At 43.1% G+C, this 21,300-nt stretch overlaps 2 protein-coding genes across 2 annotated transcripts; one reads left to right on the top strand and one right to left on the bottom strand.

The window, feature by feature from the left end:
- Positions 1-987: 987 nt before the first annotated feature.
- On the top strand, positions 988-3,499 carry LOC137915846 (phosphofurin acidic cluster sorting protein 2-like; the record flags this gene model as incomplete). Its single annotated transcript, XM_068758966.1, has 6 exons — positions 988-1,030; positions 1,121-1,163; positions 1,709-1,847; positions 1,941-2,164; positions 3,139-3,252; positions 3,384-3,499. Coding segments are annotated over 6 exons (679 nt in total), but the record flags the coding sequence as incomplete, so codon positions are not given.
- A 1,784-nt stretch (positions 3,500-5,283) lies between these two features.
- On the bottom strand, positions 5,284-10,281 carry LOC137915848 (large ribosomal subunit protein uL2m-like). Its single transcript, XM_068758968.1, has 8 exons — positions 10,211-10,281; positions 9,352-9,444; positions 9,077-9,245; positions 8,775-8,916; positions 8,483-8,598; positions 8,270-8,380; positions 6,804-6,877; positions 5,284-6,725 (listed from the first exon to the last, which is right to left on the bottom strand). Exons 2-8 carry the CDS (start codon positions 9,424-9,426, stop codon positions 6,516-6,518), a joined length of 897 nt encoding a protein of 298 aa, XP_068615069.1. The 5' UTR covers positions 9,427-9,444; positions 10,211-10,281; the 3' UTR covers positions 5,284-6,515.
- Positions 10,282-21,300: the final 11,019 nt, after the last annotated feature.

Below are 21,300 nucleotides of genomic sequence, written 5' to 3'. Positions count from 1 at the left end.
TAACATAGAAGTCACTTAGAACCATCCACAAGCCGGGACTCAGCTGGTCCGGGTCCCGAGTGGCTCCTTTGTTTGGTAGCCTCTCTGCTCAGACGGAAGTGAACTCGTCTTTTACGAAGCTTAGATTCATATTTTTATACGTTTGTTATTTTTGGGGCTTCCTGTTTATGTTGCTGCTTTATTGTGGTTTTTATTTTTTGGTGGTGGTGTTTCCTGCAGTGATTCACACATTTAAATAGTCTGTATTTACTACTCCGTGTCTTAATTTGGTTGAGCCAATCGCGAGTTAGAAACACCCCTAGTTGTTATTTAAAAGGTCGTCACGATTCCAAACAGCCGACGAATGATTTCGACCTTTATGGCGTTTCTTTGCAAAGATTTGCACCTGAGAACATCAATAAAACGTAACGGTAAAATGCAGCTGTGACGCCCGACGGGGTGGGGGGTGGGGGGGGCTGTCCTGTCCCGGTTCTGCCCTTGAATTCGAGCCAGAAGCCCTGCTCCTCTTCCTGTTTGCTGTTCATGCAATCTGTCTTGTACGGTCATGAAAGTCTTGCAGAGACTCTCGGACTCGTTTGTTTTTTTGCGGGCCGATAAAATATTTTATCTCTCTCTGACTCTGTCGCTGTGACCTGGATGTGCATTGAACTTGTAGCATCCTGCTTCTTCCCTGTCTGTGAACGCGTATTGCTCGACGTGCCCAAATAATATTTTATCTTCGGCTTCAGAGCGAGCCCGCCTTCTGCTGGTTGTAAGGAGCGGCCCTCTCATTCATCCCATTGTCGCGTGAACCCGAGATGACCTCCATCTCACCCAAGCCAGTCATTTCTAATGTGAGGGGCATGGTGCCGGCCATCCCCCTCCCTCCCTCCCCCCTCCCTCCCTCCCCAGGACCATTGAGTGTTCATGTGCACCTCTGGAGTGTTGAAGTGTTAAAGCCCACCTCTGGTCAAACTCACAGCCTCTTTCCTCTCCGTGTGTTTGCAGCCCAGATGAAGACTCGTGCCAGAAATTTGTACCATTTATCGGGGTAAGAATTGATCAGGTTGAACGGCGACTTGCTTCATTATTCTGGAGTTCATTGAATTTCATACAACTGCTTTTTTTTTTATTCTTGCAGGTTGTGAAAGTTGGGATTGTTGAACAAAGCCTCTCAACCTCGGGTAAGAAGCTTTTTATTTTTTCCCCCCCAATGAGCTCAATGAATGTAATCGTAGTTAATTATTTTTAAAGATGCTTGTCACAGCATGAAGCTGCTAGACGTTACAGTCGAAGGTAACCGTTGACAACAACAGCAGAACTGAGGCACATGGTGCCAGTTCTTCAAAATATGGGTTACTCTGCATGTTTTGCTTCAGAACCATGTCTGGAGCTCGCCGTTGTTGTTGTTGTTGTTGTTTTTTTTACCAGGGGTAGGTTTAGACCTCTTAGTTCCACCAAGGACGAATCTAAATTCTGCAACCTCAAAAACAATTCTGTGCTTCAAATCTGTTCAGTCAGATTATGACGGATGATTGGGGACGGATGCATGTCTGAACAAATCAGGCGCACCTTAGAGTCCTGGGAAGTCTTCATAGAACACAGACGTGATTGGCCGGTTCCGATCCAGGCAGCGTTTCGTGTTTTACTGCCGTTACTCGATGACTAGATCTCGCGTTTTCTCCCACATGGTGTTTTATTCTAAAGCGTTTCCCCCTTCCGTCTGCAGTGGATTCGGACGACGCGATGGGGGGCAACACAAGCATCCTGTCATCTCCGACGCCCCCATCGGCTGGCCCGTATGGGAAGGAGATAGGGAGCACCCCCCCACAGTCTCCCTCCGTGTCCACCGCCCTATCTGGAGCTGGGTATGACGGCACACTCGTAACGATCAGGAACAAAAAACCACGCCACTGTCTGTTCTGGTGTTCTGACCCCCCCCCCACCCCGATTTCTCTTAGCACTCCCTGTTCGGGCAGCGAAGTGATGGGACTGCAGGTGGACTACTGGACATGGCAAGGCCCAGAGAAGAAGAAGGACGGGGAGAAGAGAGACGTGGGACTGAAGAACACCCTGAAGAGCAACTTCCGTTCGCTTCAAGTGAGCCGCCTGCCTTGCGGAGGGGAGCTCACGCCCCCACCCAGCATGGCCATGACCGTCGTCACCAAGGAGAAGAACAAGAAAGGTCTGAACTCAAGAACTGTCAGAACAGAAATGAAAACAGCGCGGAGTCCGGTTAGGGTTTATGTGGCAACAGAGCGTAACACAACTATTGAAGGTTGAAGCTTTATATTAAAGCCAACCCCCCCCCCCAAAAGAAAAGAAAAACTATTTTTTTTATTACGTAGCTAACATTGCTTAGCTAAACACAATTGTTTATTTTTTTATAAATACCTCATAACTAATGGGGCGTCGGCCCAAATGGCGGCCTAAGGCCATAATCCAAAAAGCACATGAACCCCGAAGCTTTATGTTCACTTCCTGATTCTCAGCCACCAATGAAACGTTTCCTTTCATCCACCAAGTTGTAAATTTGAGCACTGAAAATGTATCCAGAAGCATCAAACATCAACGCTATCGCAACGGTTTGTCTTCCGTCTGGGCCTTTTGACCTCGTCTTGTGCTCTGTGGGGAACCTCCCGGTGTCTCGTCTCTCAGAAGACGGTTCTCTGTGGGGAACCTTCCGGACCTCCCGGTGTCTCGTCTCTCAGAAGACGGCTCTCATATTCATTGTCTTTCTCCTCTGAGTTGGCTGCTCAGCTGCAGGCTCGTTTCACATGGTGTCATCAGAACAGACCCCCCCCGCCCCCCCGTCCGTTGACTCACACCATTCACCCAAAGCTTTCACCTCTGTAACGTTCAATAACGGCGCAGACGTTCTACAGAGCTTGAGAAACGGGTTGGAGATTCAGTTGCGTTGTATCAGTAGTGGCAGGTAATCATTTCACGACTGGACTGCTCTGTAAAAATGTCTTCTGACCAGTGGACATCACTGGAGACAGTTTGGCCAGACTTTGTGCGGTTCCCTCGGCAGCCGCAGAAGAGCTTGTCTATCGTGTAGTCGTCCTTAGAGATGTAGAGACGCGCTACATTCTGCACCAATAAGAGTAAAGACGCTGTCTTTAAGAGCTTCGGCTGACTGCCGCTTTCCGTCCGCAGTTATTTTCCTCAGCAAGAAGCCCAAGGAGAAAGAGCTGGACTCTAAGAGCCAAGTGATCGATGGCATCAGCCGGTTGATCTGCACAGCCAAACACCAGCACACGATGCTGAGAGGTAAGCCCCCCCACCCCCAACGGAGACACGCTGCCATCTGGTGGCAGCGGCAGGAAACGCTTCGGCGACCGTTGATCTGAAAGCGCCCATTCCGGTCATTTTCTTTTTCTTAACCCTTCTCTCATCCATAGTCACTATTGATGGAGTGGAGTGGAATGACGTGAAGTTTTTCCAACTCGCTGCCCAGTGGCCGACGCATGTCAAGCACTTCCCAGTGGGGATTTTTGGTTACACTAAGCCTGTGTGAACCCCCCCCCACGCGCCCCACCGGACTCTGCTGCACTTGTCTCACGGAGGGGGCGACGGCGAATTGGAGGAAGCGCCAACGAGCCGCCGGCAGTAATAGTTTTCCTGTGGAAATCTTACCTGACTCACGACCGCGCGTTCAACACACAAAATTCATGTTGTCCATTTGATGTTTTCGATATTGTTGGGTGTTGTTGTTGTTGTTGTTGTTTTTTTACACACTACAAAAAGAACAAGTACTATTTTGTTAGATTTGTGGTATTCTGAGGCTTTTTGACAATTTGCCACATTTAAAAAAAGAAAAAAGGCAGCTGTGTTTTGCACTTTGTTTTGTTACCATTTTATTATTTCTGTGAAATCCTGCATTTATTGCTACTCTACAGACAGCGGAGAGGAGTGTGACGGTGATGTGCGGTGGCGTGTGTGTGTGTGTGTGTGTGTGTGTGTGTGCGTGCGCGTGTGTGGGATTGTTTGAGTCCGTGTTTGTCATTGAACGATGGAATATTGCTGTGAATCTAGATGGAATCTTTCTCTTCTAACTCCATTTTCTCGCTCATCTCCTTTTACTTTCTTGAGAAGGTCATTTTTTGTTTTGTTTTTTTATAGAAAGGAACAACAATTCTTGGCGTTGCATTGAAGCGCTTCAAAGCAAATGGAAATACAACTGAACCGAGGTGTTTTTTTTAAAAGGTAGCTATGATGAATGTAGCTACGACACGTTTTGTAACGCGAGCAGGTCGCCGCCTTTGCCGTGTCGCTGTTGGTTCAGACCGTGCAGCGTGACACGACGCACCTGAATGCCAAACTTGAGTTGGGTTTTTTTTGAATGGCTTTGCTTCTCTGGGATGTTGGAGCGCTTACTTCCCCAGCTATGGTGCAAGTGGGCCTTCTCTTAGTAAGGCCTGGGGGGGGGGGTTCCCCTGAGAGGATGCCCTCGCGGTCCCAGAGCAGATTGCTGGTTCCTCCAGATGGGACCGCTGATGTGCCAAAGTCGAGTTCGTTTGACGATCCGACCGCCGCAGCTCTTGGCGTGGCCAAACAGGGGCAGCGTGTTTAAAGGTGAAAACTCAAACCGCGCGGAGGTCAGTGTTACTTTCACCCGGTCCCTCGGCCCGGTCGGAGCCCTTTGAGACTTTACAAGGTGTGCTCGCGTTGCAGCAAAGCAAATCGCAGGCAGGTCCGGAGACAAATGAGTCGGGGCTGACAATCGTGTCAAGTGTGGGAATGGCTTTGGGACGTGTCGCCAGGTGTCCAAGTCGCTGCCTCGTGCGTCTGGAGGCGTGCTCTGTTCGGCGGGACTCCCTGAATAGTGAAACGTTTGCAACAAAAGGGGCCTCCTGCGTGAGTTTCTTGTTGCTTTTTATGTAAAGTGAAGACTTTACAAGCTTTGACAGTATTAGCATTGTATAAAAAAACCCAATATATATATAATATAGAAGATGTATTATCTCCCTTCCACTAAATTGAAAGCACAAATATAGCTTGACCTTTATTTCTTGACATACATGCCAAATCTCTTTCTGGGACTTTCTCGTGAAGTTGCACGACGTATAAACACGATTCTGTTTGTCGCCTCTCGGACAGCTTCCCTCTCCGTAAAGCACTTTGGTTCTGAGCTGATAAAGGCGTTCTGTTTGAAAGGGGAACCACTTCCTGTAGTCCAGATGTCATTAGTCCCCTCCCTCCCAGTGGATTGTTTGTGTGTGTGTGTGTGTGTGGGGGGGGGGGGGGGGGGGGCACCACCATCACGGTTGTTAATGCTTTTGCTACTTGATGTTAAAAAGCTTATTTGCAGCTCCCGCCATGCGTCTCCCTCCGACTTCACAGCCGAGTTCTCTCTCCTCCCGCTTTGAGAGCTTCACTGTCTTTTAGTTGCTGCCCAATCGCTCCCTTACAATATTTGTAAATGGGGGGGCTGTTAAAGTTTACCCAGGGCAGAGTTTTTATACCCAAGTATAACTCACCTACCTACCAGACCTGCAACATTTGTACACAAATTAAAAAACTAAATATTAACAATATATTAAATAAAAGGAGAAATGAAGTATGATGGGGGGTTAAATTCTTTGGTTTCATGTTGTACAGAATGTCAGAACGGCCCCTTGGAGGGAGTTTTCTTAGGATATTGCCTATGTCGCTGTCCGATTTGGATAAGTCGTCGTTCCATCTGAACATTATGGCGTGCAGAAGGCCAGCGCGCTGCTCTTACTGCGGTGACCAGGGCTGGATCCAATGGTTCCTGTGGGCCACGCCCACACCCAGTCCATATGGAACAGACTTGCATTGGTCACGTAGGATCTAACTGCAGGTTTGTCCTCGGCAGCCTGACCTTTGTCCAGTGAAGTCGATGCAGTTAAACGATGTTTAACGACTGGAGCAGCAGCAGGAGATAAATGTGCCCCTAAATCTGAGCTGGGCTTGGCCGGTTGGCGTTCATAGAGCTCTCTTCTCCAGGACTATCCTTTTAGGGGGGCTGCTGCAGAGTTGCTGGAGGGAATGTGATGTGAGCGGGTTTTTACAATTCTAACCTGCCATAGCAAGTGTATCAATGCATTTAACCTGGTGTGTGTGTTTTTTTTTTTGCCCTGAATCTAGAGGTAGCGCGGCGGTGATTTGCAAGACTGGATCAATGAGCAGGCATGGCATTAAAGGAACCCTTAAGATCAGCGTTAATGGTCAACTTGCAGTTACAACATGCCATCTCATTGCTCCCGCTGCTTGAAATGCCGCCCAGTGTCTTTGCACAAACCCTGTTTTAAATGATATGACAGTATTTTTAAATTTACCACTAAAAATATGGGTTACTCTGCATGTTTTGCTCTAGATGTAAATATGTTTTGGATTTTTTTATATCGTTTGGTTTCTTTCCATGCTTTCACAAGCAGTTGTGTTTAATAAAATTTTTAATCTTCTGTACAAATGTCTCATTTTTATTCATGTTTCCACTCAGACACAGTTACGGCATCAAATGCATGGCGATCGTGGCAGGCCAGTCCCAAACATGTCCAGACTTGTGTTTATATCGAGGCGATCGAGGGCAGGTTGACGTAGCTCTTCATCGGAGGCAGCGGTTTAATCTTGCGTCCGAACCGGCCTCCCTTTCTCTGCCACAAGCCGCTGGAAGGCCGTTTGCCGAGCCAGCGATTGCGACCGGCCTTGCCGATCGAACGCTTGTTGTGGTCGATGTTGGACACGCGTCCCACCGTGACCATGCAAGTCTCGAGGACCTGCGGTTGCAGAGATCACAAGATCAATTTCAGAACAGGAAGTGGTTTTAACTCTGGAAGTACAGGATCCATCCTCACCTCGACCTGCTGCTTGGACGGAAGCTGCACTATCACTGCTCTGTTTGTTTTACGCAGCAGAACTCCGCTGGTACCTGAGAAGAGACGGTACCACATTACAATTAGCAGACTGGACACACTTTCAAGCAGCTACTATCTGGATCCAAATGCACAAGACATCCAGATAACAGGAGATACGATGGCATGATTTCTTTAGTCAGAAGCAACAATACGAATGTAGTAATCAGACCTTTTTTTATAAGACCTGGTTAAAGCGCTTCATAATGGCAGTAAATTAAGATCAATGCAGTTTATAATAAGATTAAAACCTACAATGGTATATTGGGTAGTGCTGTCGCCTCACAGCAGGAAGGTTCCGGGTTCGATTCCTTTCTGTGGGGAGTTTGTGTTCCCAAAACATGCAACTTGGATGAAGTGATCATTCCAAATTGTCCGTAGGTGTGAATATGTGCGCGAGTGGTTGTCTGTCTTGCCCTGCGGTGAGCTGGCGACGCGTCCAGGGTGTACCCCGCCTCTCGCCAGTAGCCAGCTGGGATAGGCTTCAGCAACACCAGTGACCCGCAAGTCGGCTAAAGGTTCGAAAGGTTCTAAATTGTTCTTGGTATCTTCATACACCAACGATGAAAAGTCAAAGTGAATCAGAGTTGATGTGTATTTTTTTTATAAATGGGGTGTTAATGTTAAAAACTAAAAATGTTTCCTGACCTCATTCTAGTTCAGATCCAGAAGACATTTTGCATGATCTTCCATATCGGACTGTGATTTTTGGTGAGTGGATTGAATGCATGTTTTACAAGACATGGAAAACCCGGATTTCTTTGTATCCAGACAGGTATCCGGATTGTCCGGATCGTTTAATGGGATTCAAGTTAGACCGGGACCCATCTTCATATTTTTTTTTCCATCATGAAACAAGAAACAATCTCCAAGAATAAGATCCACTGGATCTGATCATTACAGGAACACAGCGCAATATTCACGATTCCCTGTACTGCTCATTGGGGAGATGAAAGAACATGACCAGCAGAGGGCATTAGACTCCTGCCGAGGTACTCCATTACAGTTCTGTTTAGACAAGGAGGGTTTGCCACTCCTCAGTCGCCACCCCAGCCTCACAATCCACCTCCACAGAGATGTTTATTTCAACACGTAGAGTCGTCAATAATCAGCCTCCTCACCAGGCAGAGCATCACAGCCAGGATGACGCAAACGCCTTCTGTCCTGCTTGTAGTACTTCAGATTCACTACTACTACTACTACACATAGTGGTTGGGTTCACTCTCAAAGCTGACAGTTTTTACAAAACATTAATGTTTAGTAAAGTTTTAATACAAAAAGCTTCTGGGCAAAGCAAAGAAAAATTAATCACAAGGCCCAGGAGACAAAGACGGCTGATCAGCACTTCCATAACTAAAAGATGAAAAACTTACAAATGATATTAACTGCAGGCTAAAATACTAGATTACCTGCTGCACGGATGTACGCTGCGCCCTTTCCTGGTTGTATCTCCAGGTTGTTCACCAGAGTCCCCACAGACAGCGCTCCCAGTGGGTATGAATCCCCCTCATTGGCTGCGACTGCAAAATAAATGATCATGTTCGAACTTTGGGTTAATATTCAGATTTCCCCAAAAACTGACCCGACTCCGAGCTGGCATCGTGTGGAGGGGAGGTTCACACCCGCCATGCGTCCAATAACGGCAGACGTTTTAACGATGTCTCCCATCTGCATTTTCTCCGTCGCGATAATCCACCTTTTTCGGTAGCCTCCGGCGATGAGGGCGATGTCAGCGGACCTGTGTGAACGGCACAGATCGTCGTCAATTCTCTGGAAGGAGACGAGCTTGGCTGATCGATTAGAACGCTTGTAAAGCCAATTCCAAATCCTAATCTGGATTAGGTGTTTATCACAGGACACACAGATCTGTTGTCTCAATTGTGTGGAAAAACAGACACGCAATCCTGATCCCACCTGCAGGGGTCGTATCGCACCTTGACGACCTTCTCTTCAAAAGGCTTGCCCTCTTTGCCCTCTTCATAGCGAAGTCGTTGGAAGTCTATCATTCTGTGTCTTTGTTTATGGCCGCCACCGATGCCATGCGTCCGTATCCTTCCTGTGTAGCAGAAAGAACAATAAGATTAGCTTGTTTTCCCATCTATTGATTTATTACTATTTAATTATCGATAACAGATAGAACTCAATTCTAACCTCATCCTCCTGTAGCCTTTAAAAGCAACCTTTTACCCTCGTCTGTAATTACGCCCCGTCCTTACCTGTGTGATCTCTGCCTCCCGTCTTCTTCATGCCGATTGGTCTGACGGTGTACTTCTCCGTCTGCTTCCATAATGTACTGTTCTGTTCCAGGAAGGCTGAGGTGAGGAAGCCTCTGCACTGGGGGACTGTTCTGGGCAGAACAGTTCCCATCTTAATCTGCGCAACTGCCTGTCAACACAAAAAAACAACATCCCATAAACGGAACGTTACCACTCAGAGATTAGTTGTTATGACGACGAAGGCTGGCGTGCAGTGAGGGGTTGTGGATCCTTACCTGAGAAGAGAGCAGAGGCGTCTGGGCGAGAGTCAGGGAGCGCAGAGCTGTCGCTAGAACCGACAGCGCCATCATGCAGAGTTCTCCTGGCAGCTGAAAAGTACTTTGATTTATTTCATATATTCTGATCAGGACCTGCGTACAAATACATTAAACGTCAAGCGGAATATCGATGCTCTTTTAATATATCGTCAATGTGACCAAAAACGAATGAATCAAAAAAATAAAACGGCCAAGATATAAACAACTATTGATGTTATACCACTGCGCATAATTGGATCAGGCTCAAAGTCAGGATCAGAGATTACAACAGGTGCAGGTACGTTTCTGGAAGGGCCGACGTGTCTTGTGTCACAGATTCAGATTCATTCAAATAAATGTCACCAATCTGAGAAATTATATCCAGATGAGAGATAGATCTGGACCTGATCCTGAAATCATATCTCCGTTTGACAAGCAAACTACTGATAATACATTTATAATTTATAATTGTGGGAGAATAAAGAGTCCATAATGGGAATAAAGCTAATAAACTATAACTGAATAGTATTGTCGGATCTCCACTGGTTCTGGCTTGAAGCAGGTTTCTACATTCACTTTGTGTCAGAGACGGTTAACTGTGTTCGATATAAATCTTATTATAATTATAATAAATTGCTTTCTCGCCATAACTTTTGAATAACCGAACCAAATGACAAGACTACCGTGTGCTATCGTTAGCTTTACTAGCTGTCACGTTAATCCGGTTCAACAACTGGATTCCACCAGTTTGCTACTTCAATACAGCAAAAATAAAACGTCCCGTCGATCAATAATAACATTTACGATACAGGCAGATTAATAACAACGTCAAACCAACCCGTATTATTGATTTATCTCATTCCGTGCTCCCTTCTGATGTCCTTCACACAGTCCTGCATGCTACGGCGCGGACCGATGACGTCACCACCGCTGTGGTCGCTCTTTTCACATTACCGGTACGACCGAGTTTGTCCTGTCAACTATTTAAACGGAAACTGTGCCAACAAACAGTTACTACTTTTACTTAAGGTTAATCTTCAGGCTCCAGAATCCGCATCTAGGTGGACCAATGCCTTCTTCCATGTAAAGGTAGGAAAAAATAATATATAAAAAATTACTTTAATAAAAAATTATAATCCAATAAATCCTGGTAAAGGCGTGGCTTACCCATTCTGCATTGATTGGTTGGGTTTGCAGGGTTAGGATGAGAATGTAAAGATCGGCCAATCAGAAGCAGAGTAGGGCTTGCTTATCGTGTTTCCTTAGCAAGATGGGAAAATGTGGTTAATAAATCAATTATCATCGAGATAAGGTTTTGATAAAGTAAATATCAGCTAAACAATGCGAACATAAACAACAGATATTTAAACATCATATAATCCACTCTCCATTCCACAATTACACTGTAATTCAAATCAGAGACTGCTGCTTACATTAAGGCAAGTCTAGAAATGCTTTAAATAACTATCAAATACTATTTTATTTTTACCAATAAAAGTGATACCAATGTCATTCCAAATGAAAGGGGTGGGATCAATGGTCAAGGATTCGTGTGAAAGTGTTTCAAACTATCATGCATTAAGGATGTGTGCTTTGAAGGCCTGCAAGCATTTCTCTTTCTCGATATCTGGAGGACATTAACTTTGTTTTAATTGAATTAACTTTGTTCTAAATGCGATGAATCCTGACTGATGGCAGACAGACCTTTGCGTTCATTGTCGTCAGCGCATTATCCAATTCAATATACATGTACTATGATAGAAGTGGGTCTCACACATTACAACAATGCCTGATAGCAATAGCCTCCACTTAATATATAAATTCATTATCAATAAACATTTGGCCCTCTAACTTGTGTAATACACTGTGCTTATAGACTGCCCCAATTGTTAAATTATTATGTTACAATTCGGAGAATGAAGTTTGCATTTTACTCAAAACAATTATAGGAAATGTAATCATACAAGGTTTGAAGAGATGAAGCAGCGACGTGGGTCCAGAGAAGCAACCATGCAAGTTAAAACTGCCACTAGGTGGCGGGATAGCTCCAGCAGCCTCTTGGTAGAACAGATATCTGCATTCCACTGGTTGTGAAAGCAGTTTGAAAAGGGTGAGAAGGATCTGGTAGAGGCTGGCCAGACAGAGAGACAGAGATGGGAAGGATGTTCAGCATGTTAGAGTGATGAAGGATAGAGACGACAACGTGTTGGCAGAGCCCAGTAGTGTGCTAGATGGGAGAAGTATTTAGAGGAATTAATGAATGAGGAAAATGAGAGAGAACAAAGGGGAGTGGAGGATCAGGAAGTGACAAAGATTAGCACGAGTGAAGTTAGAAAGGCAATGAAGAGGATGAAGAATGGGAAGGCAGTTGGTCTGGATAACATACTGTGGAGGTATAGAAGCATCTAGGAGAGGTAGCCGTTGACATACAGAGCTGTGGAATAGGGGGATAAAGCTGATGAGTCATAAAGGACAGAAGTAAGTATTTGTGAGCAGCAGTATGGCTTTACGCTGTGGACGAGTACCACAAACGCAATGCTTATTGCACCTTGTTGATGGCAATCTGGGAAGCTGTCTTTCAGAATAAGCTTTAATTTTCCTGTTTATGCTTGTTAAGCAGAGTCTGCCTTGAAAGACTCAAGTTTAAGCTAGAAAACGTTATTTTTGTTAAAAGTCTGACAAAAAATAAAGCTTGTTCTGCACATCATTGTTTACAAATTAGGAACTCATAAGTTTGAGAAAATAAGGTTTTCTTTCTTATTATATGCTTATAAAGCATATAGTCTGCCTTGAGAGAACACTTTTTAAGTTGCAAAACTTTATTTTAATGATTGCACCTTACTGTTTTTACTTTAAAAATATGATGCATCACGGGCCGCATACGGCCAGGACGATGTCAAGTGAGCCGGACCATTAAAATTGTAGCATATTCAGCTATAAATAGCAAAAATGTCATGTCTTTCCTTTGTTTTAGTATAAAGAAGTACATTAGGAAAAACTTGATATTTAATTAACTATTCTTTTACAAAACATCTCATGAAACTTCTTTAGAGAAGATAAAATTTACTTTTATCATTCACATCTATACATTGCAACTGATCCCATTGATTGTACAAAGGCACAAAACTTTAACAAGCAATTGGTATTGAAAAATATAGTAATGCTATTAAATGAGACTCATAAATAAAGGGCTTTTTAAACCATTTACACGTGTGCATATAAAATCTAAATTGAATCCCTGCCTACTCCTCACAAACTAAAGAGAGTGCTATTAAATGTGTAAGGAAGAAAGTATTCACCTGTCCTGTAAACTTCAACATGTGTAAACTTCATACATGAAACATACATGCACACACAGAGTTACAAAGTGCTGTACAAGCATAGCAATGAGAGGAATGAATGAATAAATACATGCCAAAGTGACAAGACAAGAATATTAAGTGAAATACATAGCATAAAAGCATATCTATGGGTTCATTTGCTTATTTTGAAGTCGTGTGTTGTGGTGTTAGCTCGAGAGTGGACCCCGAAATGCAGAGACAAGCATAACATTGTGCAATCTGCAAGGAGCCAACGATAGGAGCAACACAGCAGAAGAGGCTGTTCAGATTATCTGCACAGATTATCTTGAATTTTCTTTTTCATCTTCATCATTGGCTTTGATAAATGTTTGACTGATTCTCGTTGGGTCACATAATCAAATAATACTTATTGTACTATTTGGGATTTATTGTAGCACTGTTAATTGTTCAGTAATGATTGCTTTGAGCATCAGTTGTGTCCATTGCTGTGACTTGCATTTCCCCATGAAATATAATATTTCATGTGCCATATATCTCCTCTGATTGTTGTGTTGCTTAATTGACATTCGATGAGTCATTCTTACTGGATTAATCACGCTTGATTGACGGGAGATTAAATGTGTGTGTTATGTCACCCGTTTCATCTTTTGGGACTATGTGTGTGTGTGTGTGTGAGTGTGTGTGTGTGAGTGCACCAATGTTTAAAATTCATCCCAAGTCATCCGATGCATTCAGTCATATTGTGTTCAGACCTCATTGGTGATTCTGATGATGCAACTCACTCAGAGGGTGCAAAGGGCTCAGCTCATGCATAACATGGAGATTTGGGTTAAATGTTTCTGTCTGTATTTCTTATTCTAGAATAGCCAGAGACTCCCCCTGATCTTTTCTTGTGCCTTACAGGATGTACATCTGTGCAGCCAAACAGTCTTTGTCAGAGTTTTGGCCATCGCTGAAGCTGCAGTCAAAGATTCTGTTTGCTGTTCTGAAAAATGCATTCTCCAGAAGATGCTCTGGTTGTTCTCAGGGTTACTTCATGCATTGCATAGATATAGCAGTTTCTGAATAATGCTGTACTGTCCTGGCAGATTGGAACGCAGCATTTGGTCACGTCGGAGTGATCCTCTCCTTGTTGTGATTTGGGTGTTTGCTCGTTTATTTTAATCGTTGGTGTTTCTTGTACTCCCTCATACTCATTCTGTTCTCCTCTCTCTCGGCAGCGGGCGTGGCAGAGGACAGATTGGCCGAGCGGAGCAGACACACCTGTCACCCGTCTTCTCATCACCAGACTGCTTCAAATTACTGCTCACCTGATCACTAGTGACCGGGTTATGCTTTGTCTCTCCTGCCTTCCCCGTGCTAGGATGATCGTCTTTTGCTCCGTGATGCCAGTCTGTCTCCTGCCGAGGTTAATTTATATCTTTTGATTCTTATTGAGACTGTCAGTTTTGATTTGGCTTTTTGTATCTCTAGTCCCGCTTTGTTGCGTTTTGGTTCTCTTCTCCCATGTTTGTGCAGGAATAAAGAAAGGCTTTTCGTCCGTAATCACTTTATTATTGCTCTCTTCGTATCTACGGGAACATCACGTACATCCATAGAAAAAGATGTCATTCGAGAGAGAGAGCTCCCGCCAGATTCACTTTACAAACTGTCGTAAACCGGAAACAGGAAGTAAACGTAAAGTGCACAAAACAGTCGCAAAATGGAACTACATTTGCATACATGTCATTTACAATAAACAATAAACAGAACTGAAATGAGAATGAGATCACATATTCCAAATCGCTTACCTTGGTTTTCTGTTGGCAGTACTATTTCTGAGTATTTTGTGTTTAACTTTATTAAAGACTTTGAACTTTTTTTTTCATCTCCATCTCTGCATTCTGGTGCAGGTGTGTGGGTGATCTGAGGCATAGTTTAATGGATGTAGAAATCAAACGGTCTGGGAAAGGTAAGGAGGCAACATCCCTGCACTCCTCAGCGACGCTCATTGCTTTATTCATTGTTCCATCTTTGCGTAAAAAGAATGGAAGAACGGGCCAAACTGCTCCTGCCTTCATTTGTGTCTTGACGGATTTTAACTTGGTTCATTTGCTTGCAGGAAAGGGGCCGCTGACCGGCGGTGGATGACAGACTAAGTACTCCTGCAAGTGTCCGAAGATAAAAGATTTAGTCGGGATGAGGTATTTCATCTCCACATTATGCCGTCTGGACTCAAGTGCAAAGAGCGCTGAAACGCATCACCATGGAAACAGTACAGCTCACAAACCAACATATGGTGAGTCACGCGGCGCTCAACATCCTGGATAATATTGGGATAAACTAAATAAAATTTTTATTAAGTAAAACGAATGCTTCATATAAAGTACGTCAGAGGCACAGTCGACATAATACAACGCAGACTCTGTCAAACTACCTTGCCAAGAATAAAAGAGAACCCCCCCCCCCCCACACATCTCAATTGCTCTTGAATCTGCAGAATTAAGGTCATTTCCTGACTTTTCATTTCTATGGAGCTGGTATGTCTCAGTAAAGTAGTGTCTAGGCAGAGATATTTCCTTTCCGTACTTACTGACTTCCTATATGTTTATCGGCACTCGTTTTTAACCAATCCTCTCTATTACACCGATACTTGTTACATGTAGAACACATTTTAAAAAGGGCAGAGAGGATCCATTCATTTTAACATTATGTAGCTCATTCAAAGCTCCCCCCCCCCCCCCCCCCCCGGCTCTAATGGCTATAATTAAAGACAGCGGCACACAGGTGACAGTTTGCTTTCATTATTCTATTATTTTTACACTGAGAGTAATGCGCTGTTGGTGACCCTGGGACCTCTGGGCTGCAGGGGCCTCCATCATATGTTGAGGGTACCCACTCCTCCTCCTAAGAGTCATCCAGCTGGAGCCGATGTACAACAATCTAGGCTGTTTGCAAAAAACAAAACCCACTGGTAATTATAATTAAGGCCAACTGGCAAATTGATAATATGACATAGTTACAGATCAGACGGAACTTTTTGCTGCTCTGTGTATGTTTTATCACACATTCCATGAAATCTTCTACACATGCAGTACATGCATACTACATACAGTTCAGCCTGCACAGACGCAAATGGTTTTGTGCCTCAACAAAGAGAAGACAAAAAATAACTTACACGGCTGATCAAACATAAGTACCTAAGGCAGTTGATGTGCATTGAATAAAGCCTTTCCAGCATTAAAGCACTCACTTTGAGCTCTGAGCAACTCTGATTTTATTGAATCGATCAAGGCTATCTGAAAACACTCAAACCCAGAAAAAAAAAGAAAAAGCTGACAAACTCATTATTCTAATGCTCTCACTTCTTGGGTCTCCAGGTTAATCAGTGAATGTCTTCTGACCACAGGATGCTGTCCCCTTACAATCCAAGGTTTGTGACCCAGGCGGCGCCGCGCAGGTTCTGCTGTCTGATGGGAGTTCTGATGATGAGCACTGTGGCATTTACACAAGCGTGATTTATGCTGCAGATGTGCACCAGCCACGCCACCCATAAAGTTACCTTCAATCACGCCTCATTTGCATTCACACGATTTGCAAATGTTGGCAATGACTCGCTTGAACCAGTGAGGCAGTCGCAGGACTCCCACTTGCATCAGGGCTTGGAAGCTGTTGGTTGCAACTCTGACAGTAATTCAACTTAATAGTTGGATTGTTTGATGTCCTCAGACACCATTTTCATATGCAATGATTTAGTTGCCCCAAATGCCGTGATATGCCCGAATGTCATACTTTTCCATTTCCTGTCAAGTGCTAATGTTTTATTTTATTTTTTATTTTACTTTTTACTTTTATTTTACTATATGTAGAAGGTAGATTTATTTGTTCTCTGCAAATGGTATGATTATATACTGTGCAGCCAAGCATTTGGTGCATCTGAAATATATATATATATTTACTTTGCAGGAGCAGTATTACTGATTAATGCAGTAGAGAATAACAACACTGCTGTCAGGTAAATTCCATAAAGCTACTTTGCTGAGAGGTAAAGACATGAAAAAAAATTATTCCCACATCAGTAGTGAAGAAATCTCAGTTTCCAGGGTTACAGAATTTACAGTTAGAGACTACTGATGCAAAAACAAAATGAAACTACAAGACATATATCTGAATACCTCCAGAAAGGTTCATTTAATGCATTAATATGTCACATATATTAAAAAAGTCTTGTTTTCACCCCTTTGCCATAAAACAAACTGCAATTTATACTGAAAAAATCTACACAATGATTCTTATTTTTCCCACCACACAAACATTTGTCAGCACTAAGAGATGCTAAAAAACACAGACTCACCCTAAGGCTCAGTAATTCAACCCTCTGCTGTGGAACTTTCATCCCCTCCTTTCACGCTCCCTAATAAATCCTGACCTAATAATAAAGCAGCACTGCTATAAAAAAAACCTTTGTGAAGTCAAAATGAGTATTTAAATTGAAATTTATGAGGACAATTACAGTGTTTGGTGTCATTTGAATGTCTTTTTGATATCACCCTTAGTATGTCTCCACAGGGAAAACGATTGCTTTGTGGGTCCCTTTATGAACCTTAAACACCAAAGGCAAGAACCCATTTGTAAGCCTTCCTGCAGAAATGAAATATTGACCTTAACTAAATGATACATATTTGCCAATAGAGAAATAAATAAGTGCTTATGGGTGCTTAACCTTGGAAATCCATGTTCCAATGTGCAGCAACGTCCTCAAGGCTTCCATGGTATGTGAGAATCGACACTATTTCCTCTGCACGATTGCAAACTCAATTTCAAGAAATATTTTGGAGAGCTTGTGGGGGGGGGGGACAAAAAAACAATTAAATGTTTTTGATCAGTATGGAGAACCACAAAACCAATGTTGTTTTTATTTTAGAGTTTGGTCGTATTTGGTTAGGATCCCTACTCATGCAAAAACCGGATGTGATCTTTATTTTGCTGCTCTGTGGCCTTTCAGCGGCTGTGCTGGAGGCCAGCAGGCTTTGACTGACACATTTAGTGGGTGGTAAAGATGTACCTGTTCACTAGAGCAAGAAATGCAGCAGGCCTTGCTGCGTTCTGTCCTTCCCCATCCTATTGATCAGAGGCAGTTAGACCATGTTGGTCCACATGAAGGGATTCAGCTTTGTGTGCACTGTGGAAGGAAACTATGGTAGCAGCTTAAAGCCTGTGGGGAGAAGTCGAATGCCTTGACAGGAAGGATTCTGAAATGCCTCTTGTCACCACACGAACAGCGACTTGTAAAAGTGAATGGCTCTATTGAGGAAGTGTCCCTTTTTATCCCCGTCTTGTGCTGAAGTTGATTAAATGAAATTGTCCCTGTCACTTGGCAGCAAGAATCAAGTATTAATTCTAACAAACCAAACGTTGCTGATATTATAGAAATATGGAAGCGGTCAGACGTTTGATGTTTGTGGACCATGGGTGCTTGCTGGCTTCATTCGATGCATGTTGGCCTGTTTAAATTGCTGAGAGGATTATTTGCTGAAGTAAAAAAAACAAATCAAGTGTTTGCAAGTTATTCACTTCCCCAAAGAGGAAAAATACAGTTCCTGGAAAGCAAACAAGGCAGGGGAGTCGTTGGGTGACAATGAGAGCACAGCTTAACCTTAATGGGGTGCTAACGACGTGTTACGGCCTGCGCATCGCAGCCCAACACTCACACATCAGAAGTCCATCCTGAGTTCTCTTTTGGTGTCTGGTCGTCAAATTGAATGCCACGGGTCATAAAGTCGTATTACATTTTGGAGAATCACCAGGGATTTCCTACTCACGGCACCAATGTGAGGGTTGTCTTGATGAGAATTGCCGTTTAATGATCATTGCTGGCTCATCAGGCTCGGGCCATCGTTATTCGTGTTTTTATTGATTTTTTTTTAGGGATTTGTAATTGTCAAAGGATGCAGCATCAGACACGTACATCACTTCCCTCTACATAAACGATGCCAACTTAGCCATTATAGTGCTGTTAGTACTTGTTCTAAAAACAACACCAGGGTTTTGATTGATTATTATTATTATTGTAACAAAAGTGGCTGAAGACGAGGCGATTATGATAATTGTCTTCAAAACGATGAATGAATAAATGAATGATAGCGGCCATTTTTTGTAGATATAGATTGGGATTTGAAGGGCATTCGCTCTGAGCAGCAGGAAGATTAAGTCCCCTAATGCAGCAAAGGCACTGGTGGTGGCGGCGGCTGATGAATCTTCTTAGACCGATGAGGATAAAGTGGCTGAAGAGAGGATGAGGTTGCCGATGACCAGGCGGAATGACGGCAGAAAGTTATAATATGATGGTGTGAGAAATTCACGACAGTCTTTATATGCATGTTTGCAATGCATAGCTGCGAAGAGCCACAATCATAGTTGAAGATGTGGACATTCTAAGAGTATGACCCAATGCACTGTATTTATGTGAATAGACAAGTGAAATAAACTAAAATGAGTGCATTTGTCAGGCCTGAATAAATCACGTGAGAGCCGGTGGAATCCTAGGAAAAGTGTCCATAACTATAGCCTCTTCATGAAAACCAATCAGCAGATCCATGAAACAGAAATCAATCAATTAAACAATTAAAGTCACACCTACAATCTCATGATTAGTTTTTTCACAGTACAATAAACCAGTGGCAGTAATTAACTGGAGAAAGACGTATTGTTCAGACCTGATGATGTGTCACCAAGTATCTCGTTTACTTTCTGCTTCAGATGCGAGGGGAATGAGGTGTGTGACACAAACACAGCAAGGGAGGCGCAAAACACACGCACACACACACACACACACACACACAACACAGGCATAAAATACAAATGGAAACAGGCTGGTATTAATGAGCAGCATGTTCCACTCTGTGTGTGTGTGTGTGCGCTGGAGTTTACCATGCATCACTTGGCCACATCACAAAACCTCTCAGAAATGTCAGTAGAATCAATGACCTTTCAAAAACAACCAGCATGCTGGACACAAAGCCATTCATTCATTCATTCATTCATTCATCAGCTATATTGTACATCTTCTGCCATGTTTTTCATCCTGCCATTCAAACTAGACAATACTGAACAAGTTATTGTCTCAAAGGCACGTTTGGACAAACTATTTCCAAGGGTGACAAGTCTATTAAGACTTCATTTGCTTTCCATGAAATGTTCTGGGCAAAGGTTTTTCAATCATTCACTGTATTTTTTTTCGTTTCCAGGGCATTATAAAAGTTTTTTTCAGGGCTACTGATGGAAAAAAAAACCAAAACACAGTATTTAACCAACAACCTTGGATGGAAAATCGTAGTTGTTGTTTATCAGCTCTTTTGACTTTCTTTGTTACAGCTTTAAATCTCGTTAAAAATGGGAAAAATCTGTAAATTAACCTGCAATTAAAATATGAGTGCCGGTTATTGATTAATTCTGGGCCAATGGGATACATCGGTGTTAAATATTCCAACTTCATGTACCATTTAGCTATAGTCAGAGGATTATGCTGGTCTTCCCATCACATTCTACTCTAAAGCAGAATGCAATAAAACAATAATAATTGTTTGTTTTACTGGGACATTGCACCTTTATATAAGCTTAATGTACAGTATAAACAGACAAACATGCCAGTATGAACAAAAGAACAGTAAAAATAAAAGTAAAGAAATCCTTCCTTCAGTACATGGAGGGCAAAACAACAGTGTTTTACAGGAGTTTAGCATATAGACAACAAACACTCAGCAGAGACAGAAGAGTTCAAGTGAAGCAAAACTGGATATTAAGTATGTAGAAAGTGCATTTCTATTTAAGTTGTTGAGACGCTGTTAAAATATGAGTGGGTATATTTTTCATGTAGTGCAAACGCTGACTGTTGACTCCTGGAGAAAGAACGGCATGTTTTCTGCAGACGTATTCCTGCGGGAGGCTCGGGCTAAGCAAATGTGACTCCAGGCAGTTGGAGAGGCAAAGGACAGGATGCTTAATTTCCGTTAGGTGAAGTTTGAGGGGATTCCAAAAATAGTAAAGTAGTAGAGTGGGCAGGTTGCAAAATGTATGCCCAAGGCTTTTAACATGATCTTTACATTTTTTTTCACCTGCGAAATCCAGTGAGTTTTGAACATGACCAGAGGTATGTGCTGGATGAGTATCTATCACAAGCCTCACAAAGGTCAAGAAGGGTGCTTTGCTAAATTTGATGAATTAATCGGCGTCTTTACAGGTGGAAAATAAAGTGATGACGATGATATGCTCTATTTTTTTTTTTTTGAATTTGCTGTCATGAGAAATAAGGTAGGCAAATTGGGGAGAACATTCTAATTTGCTCTGGCTCACGTGGCTCAGACGCCACTAATTGATTTCCGTGGCATCCTCTGAAAGAAGAGCTATGAAGGTATTCTCTCTGCGTCGCACGTTCACTTGTTCTCACCAACAGCACACGAGATCTGTCATTGAGTTGTCCCGTATTCTCGCTCGCATCTCATCAATCATGTAAAGAAATATGAATTAATGATGGCTATTGCGGCGTATATAAAATGAATTCAAACGCCACGGTGGGCTAAGTCGAAGGGGTTAAAACATTGACGACGCGCACACAGTACTTTGCACAGGCCTTGACGGATTTATTCTG

Source organism: Brachionichthys hirsutus, unplaced genomic scaffold (genome assembly GCF_040956055.1).
Source record: "Brachionichthys hirsutus isolate HB-005 unplaced genomic scaffold, CSIRO-AGI_Bhir_v1 contig_1430, whole genome shotgun sequence".
NCBI classification, from domain to species: domain Eukaryota; kingdom Metazoa; phylum Chordata; class Actinopteri; order Lophiiformes; family Brachionichthyidae; genus Brachionichthys; species Brachionichthys hirsutus.
The sequence above is the reverse complement of the archived record's forward strand: the minus strand, read 5'-3'. Positions and strand labels throughout refer to the sequence as shown.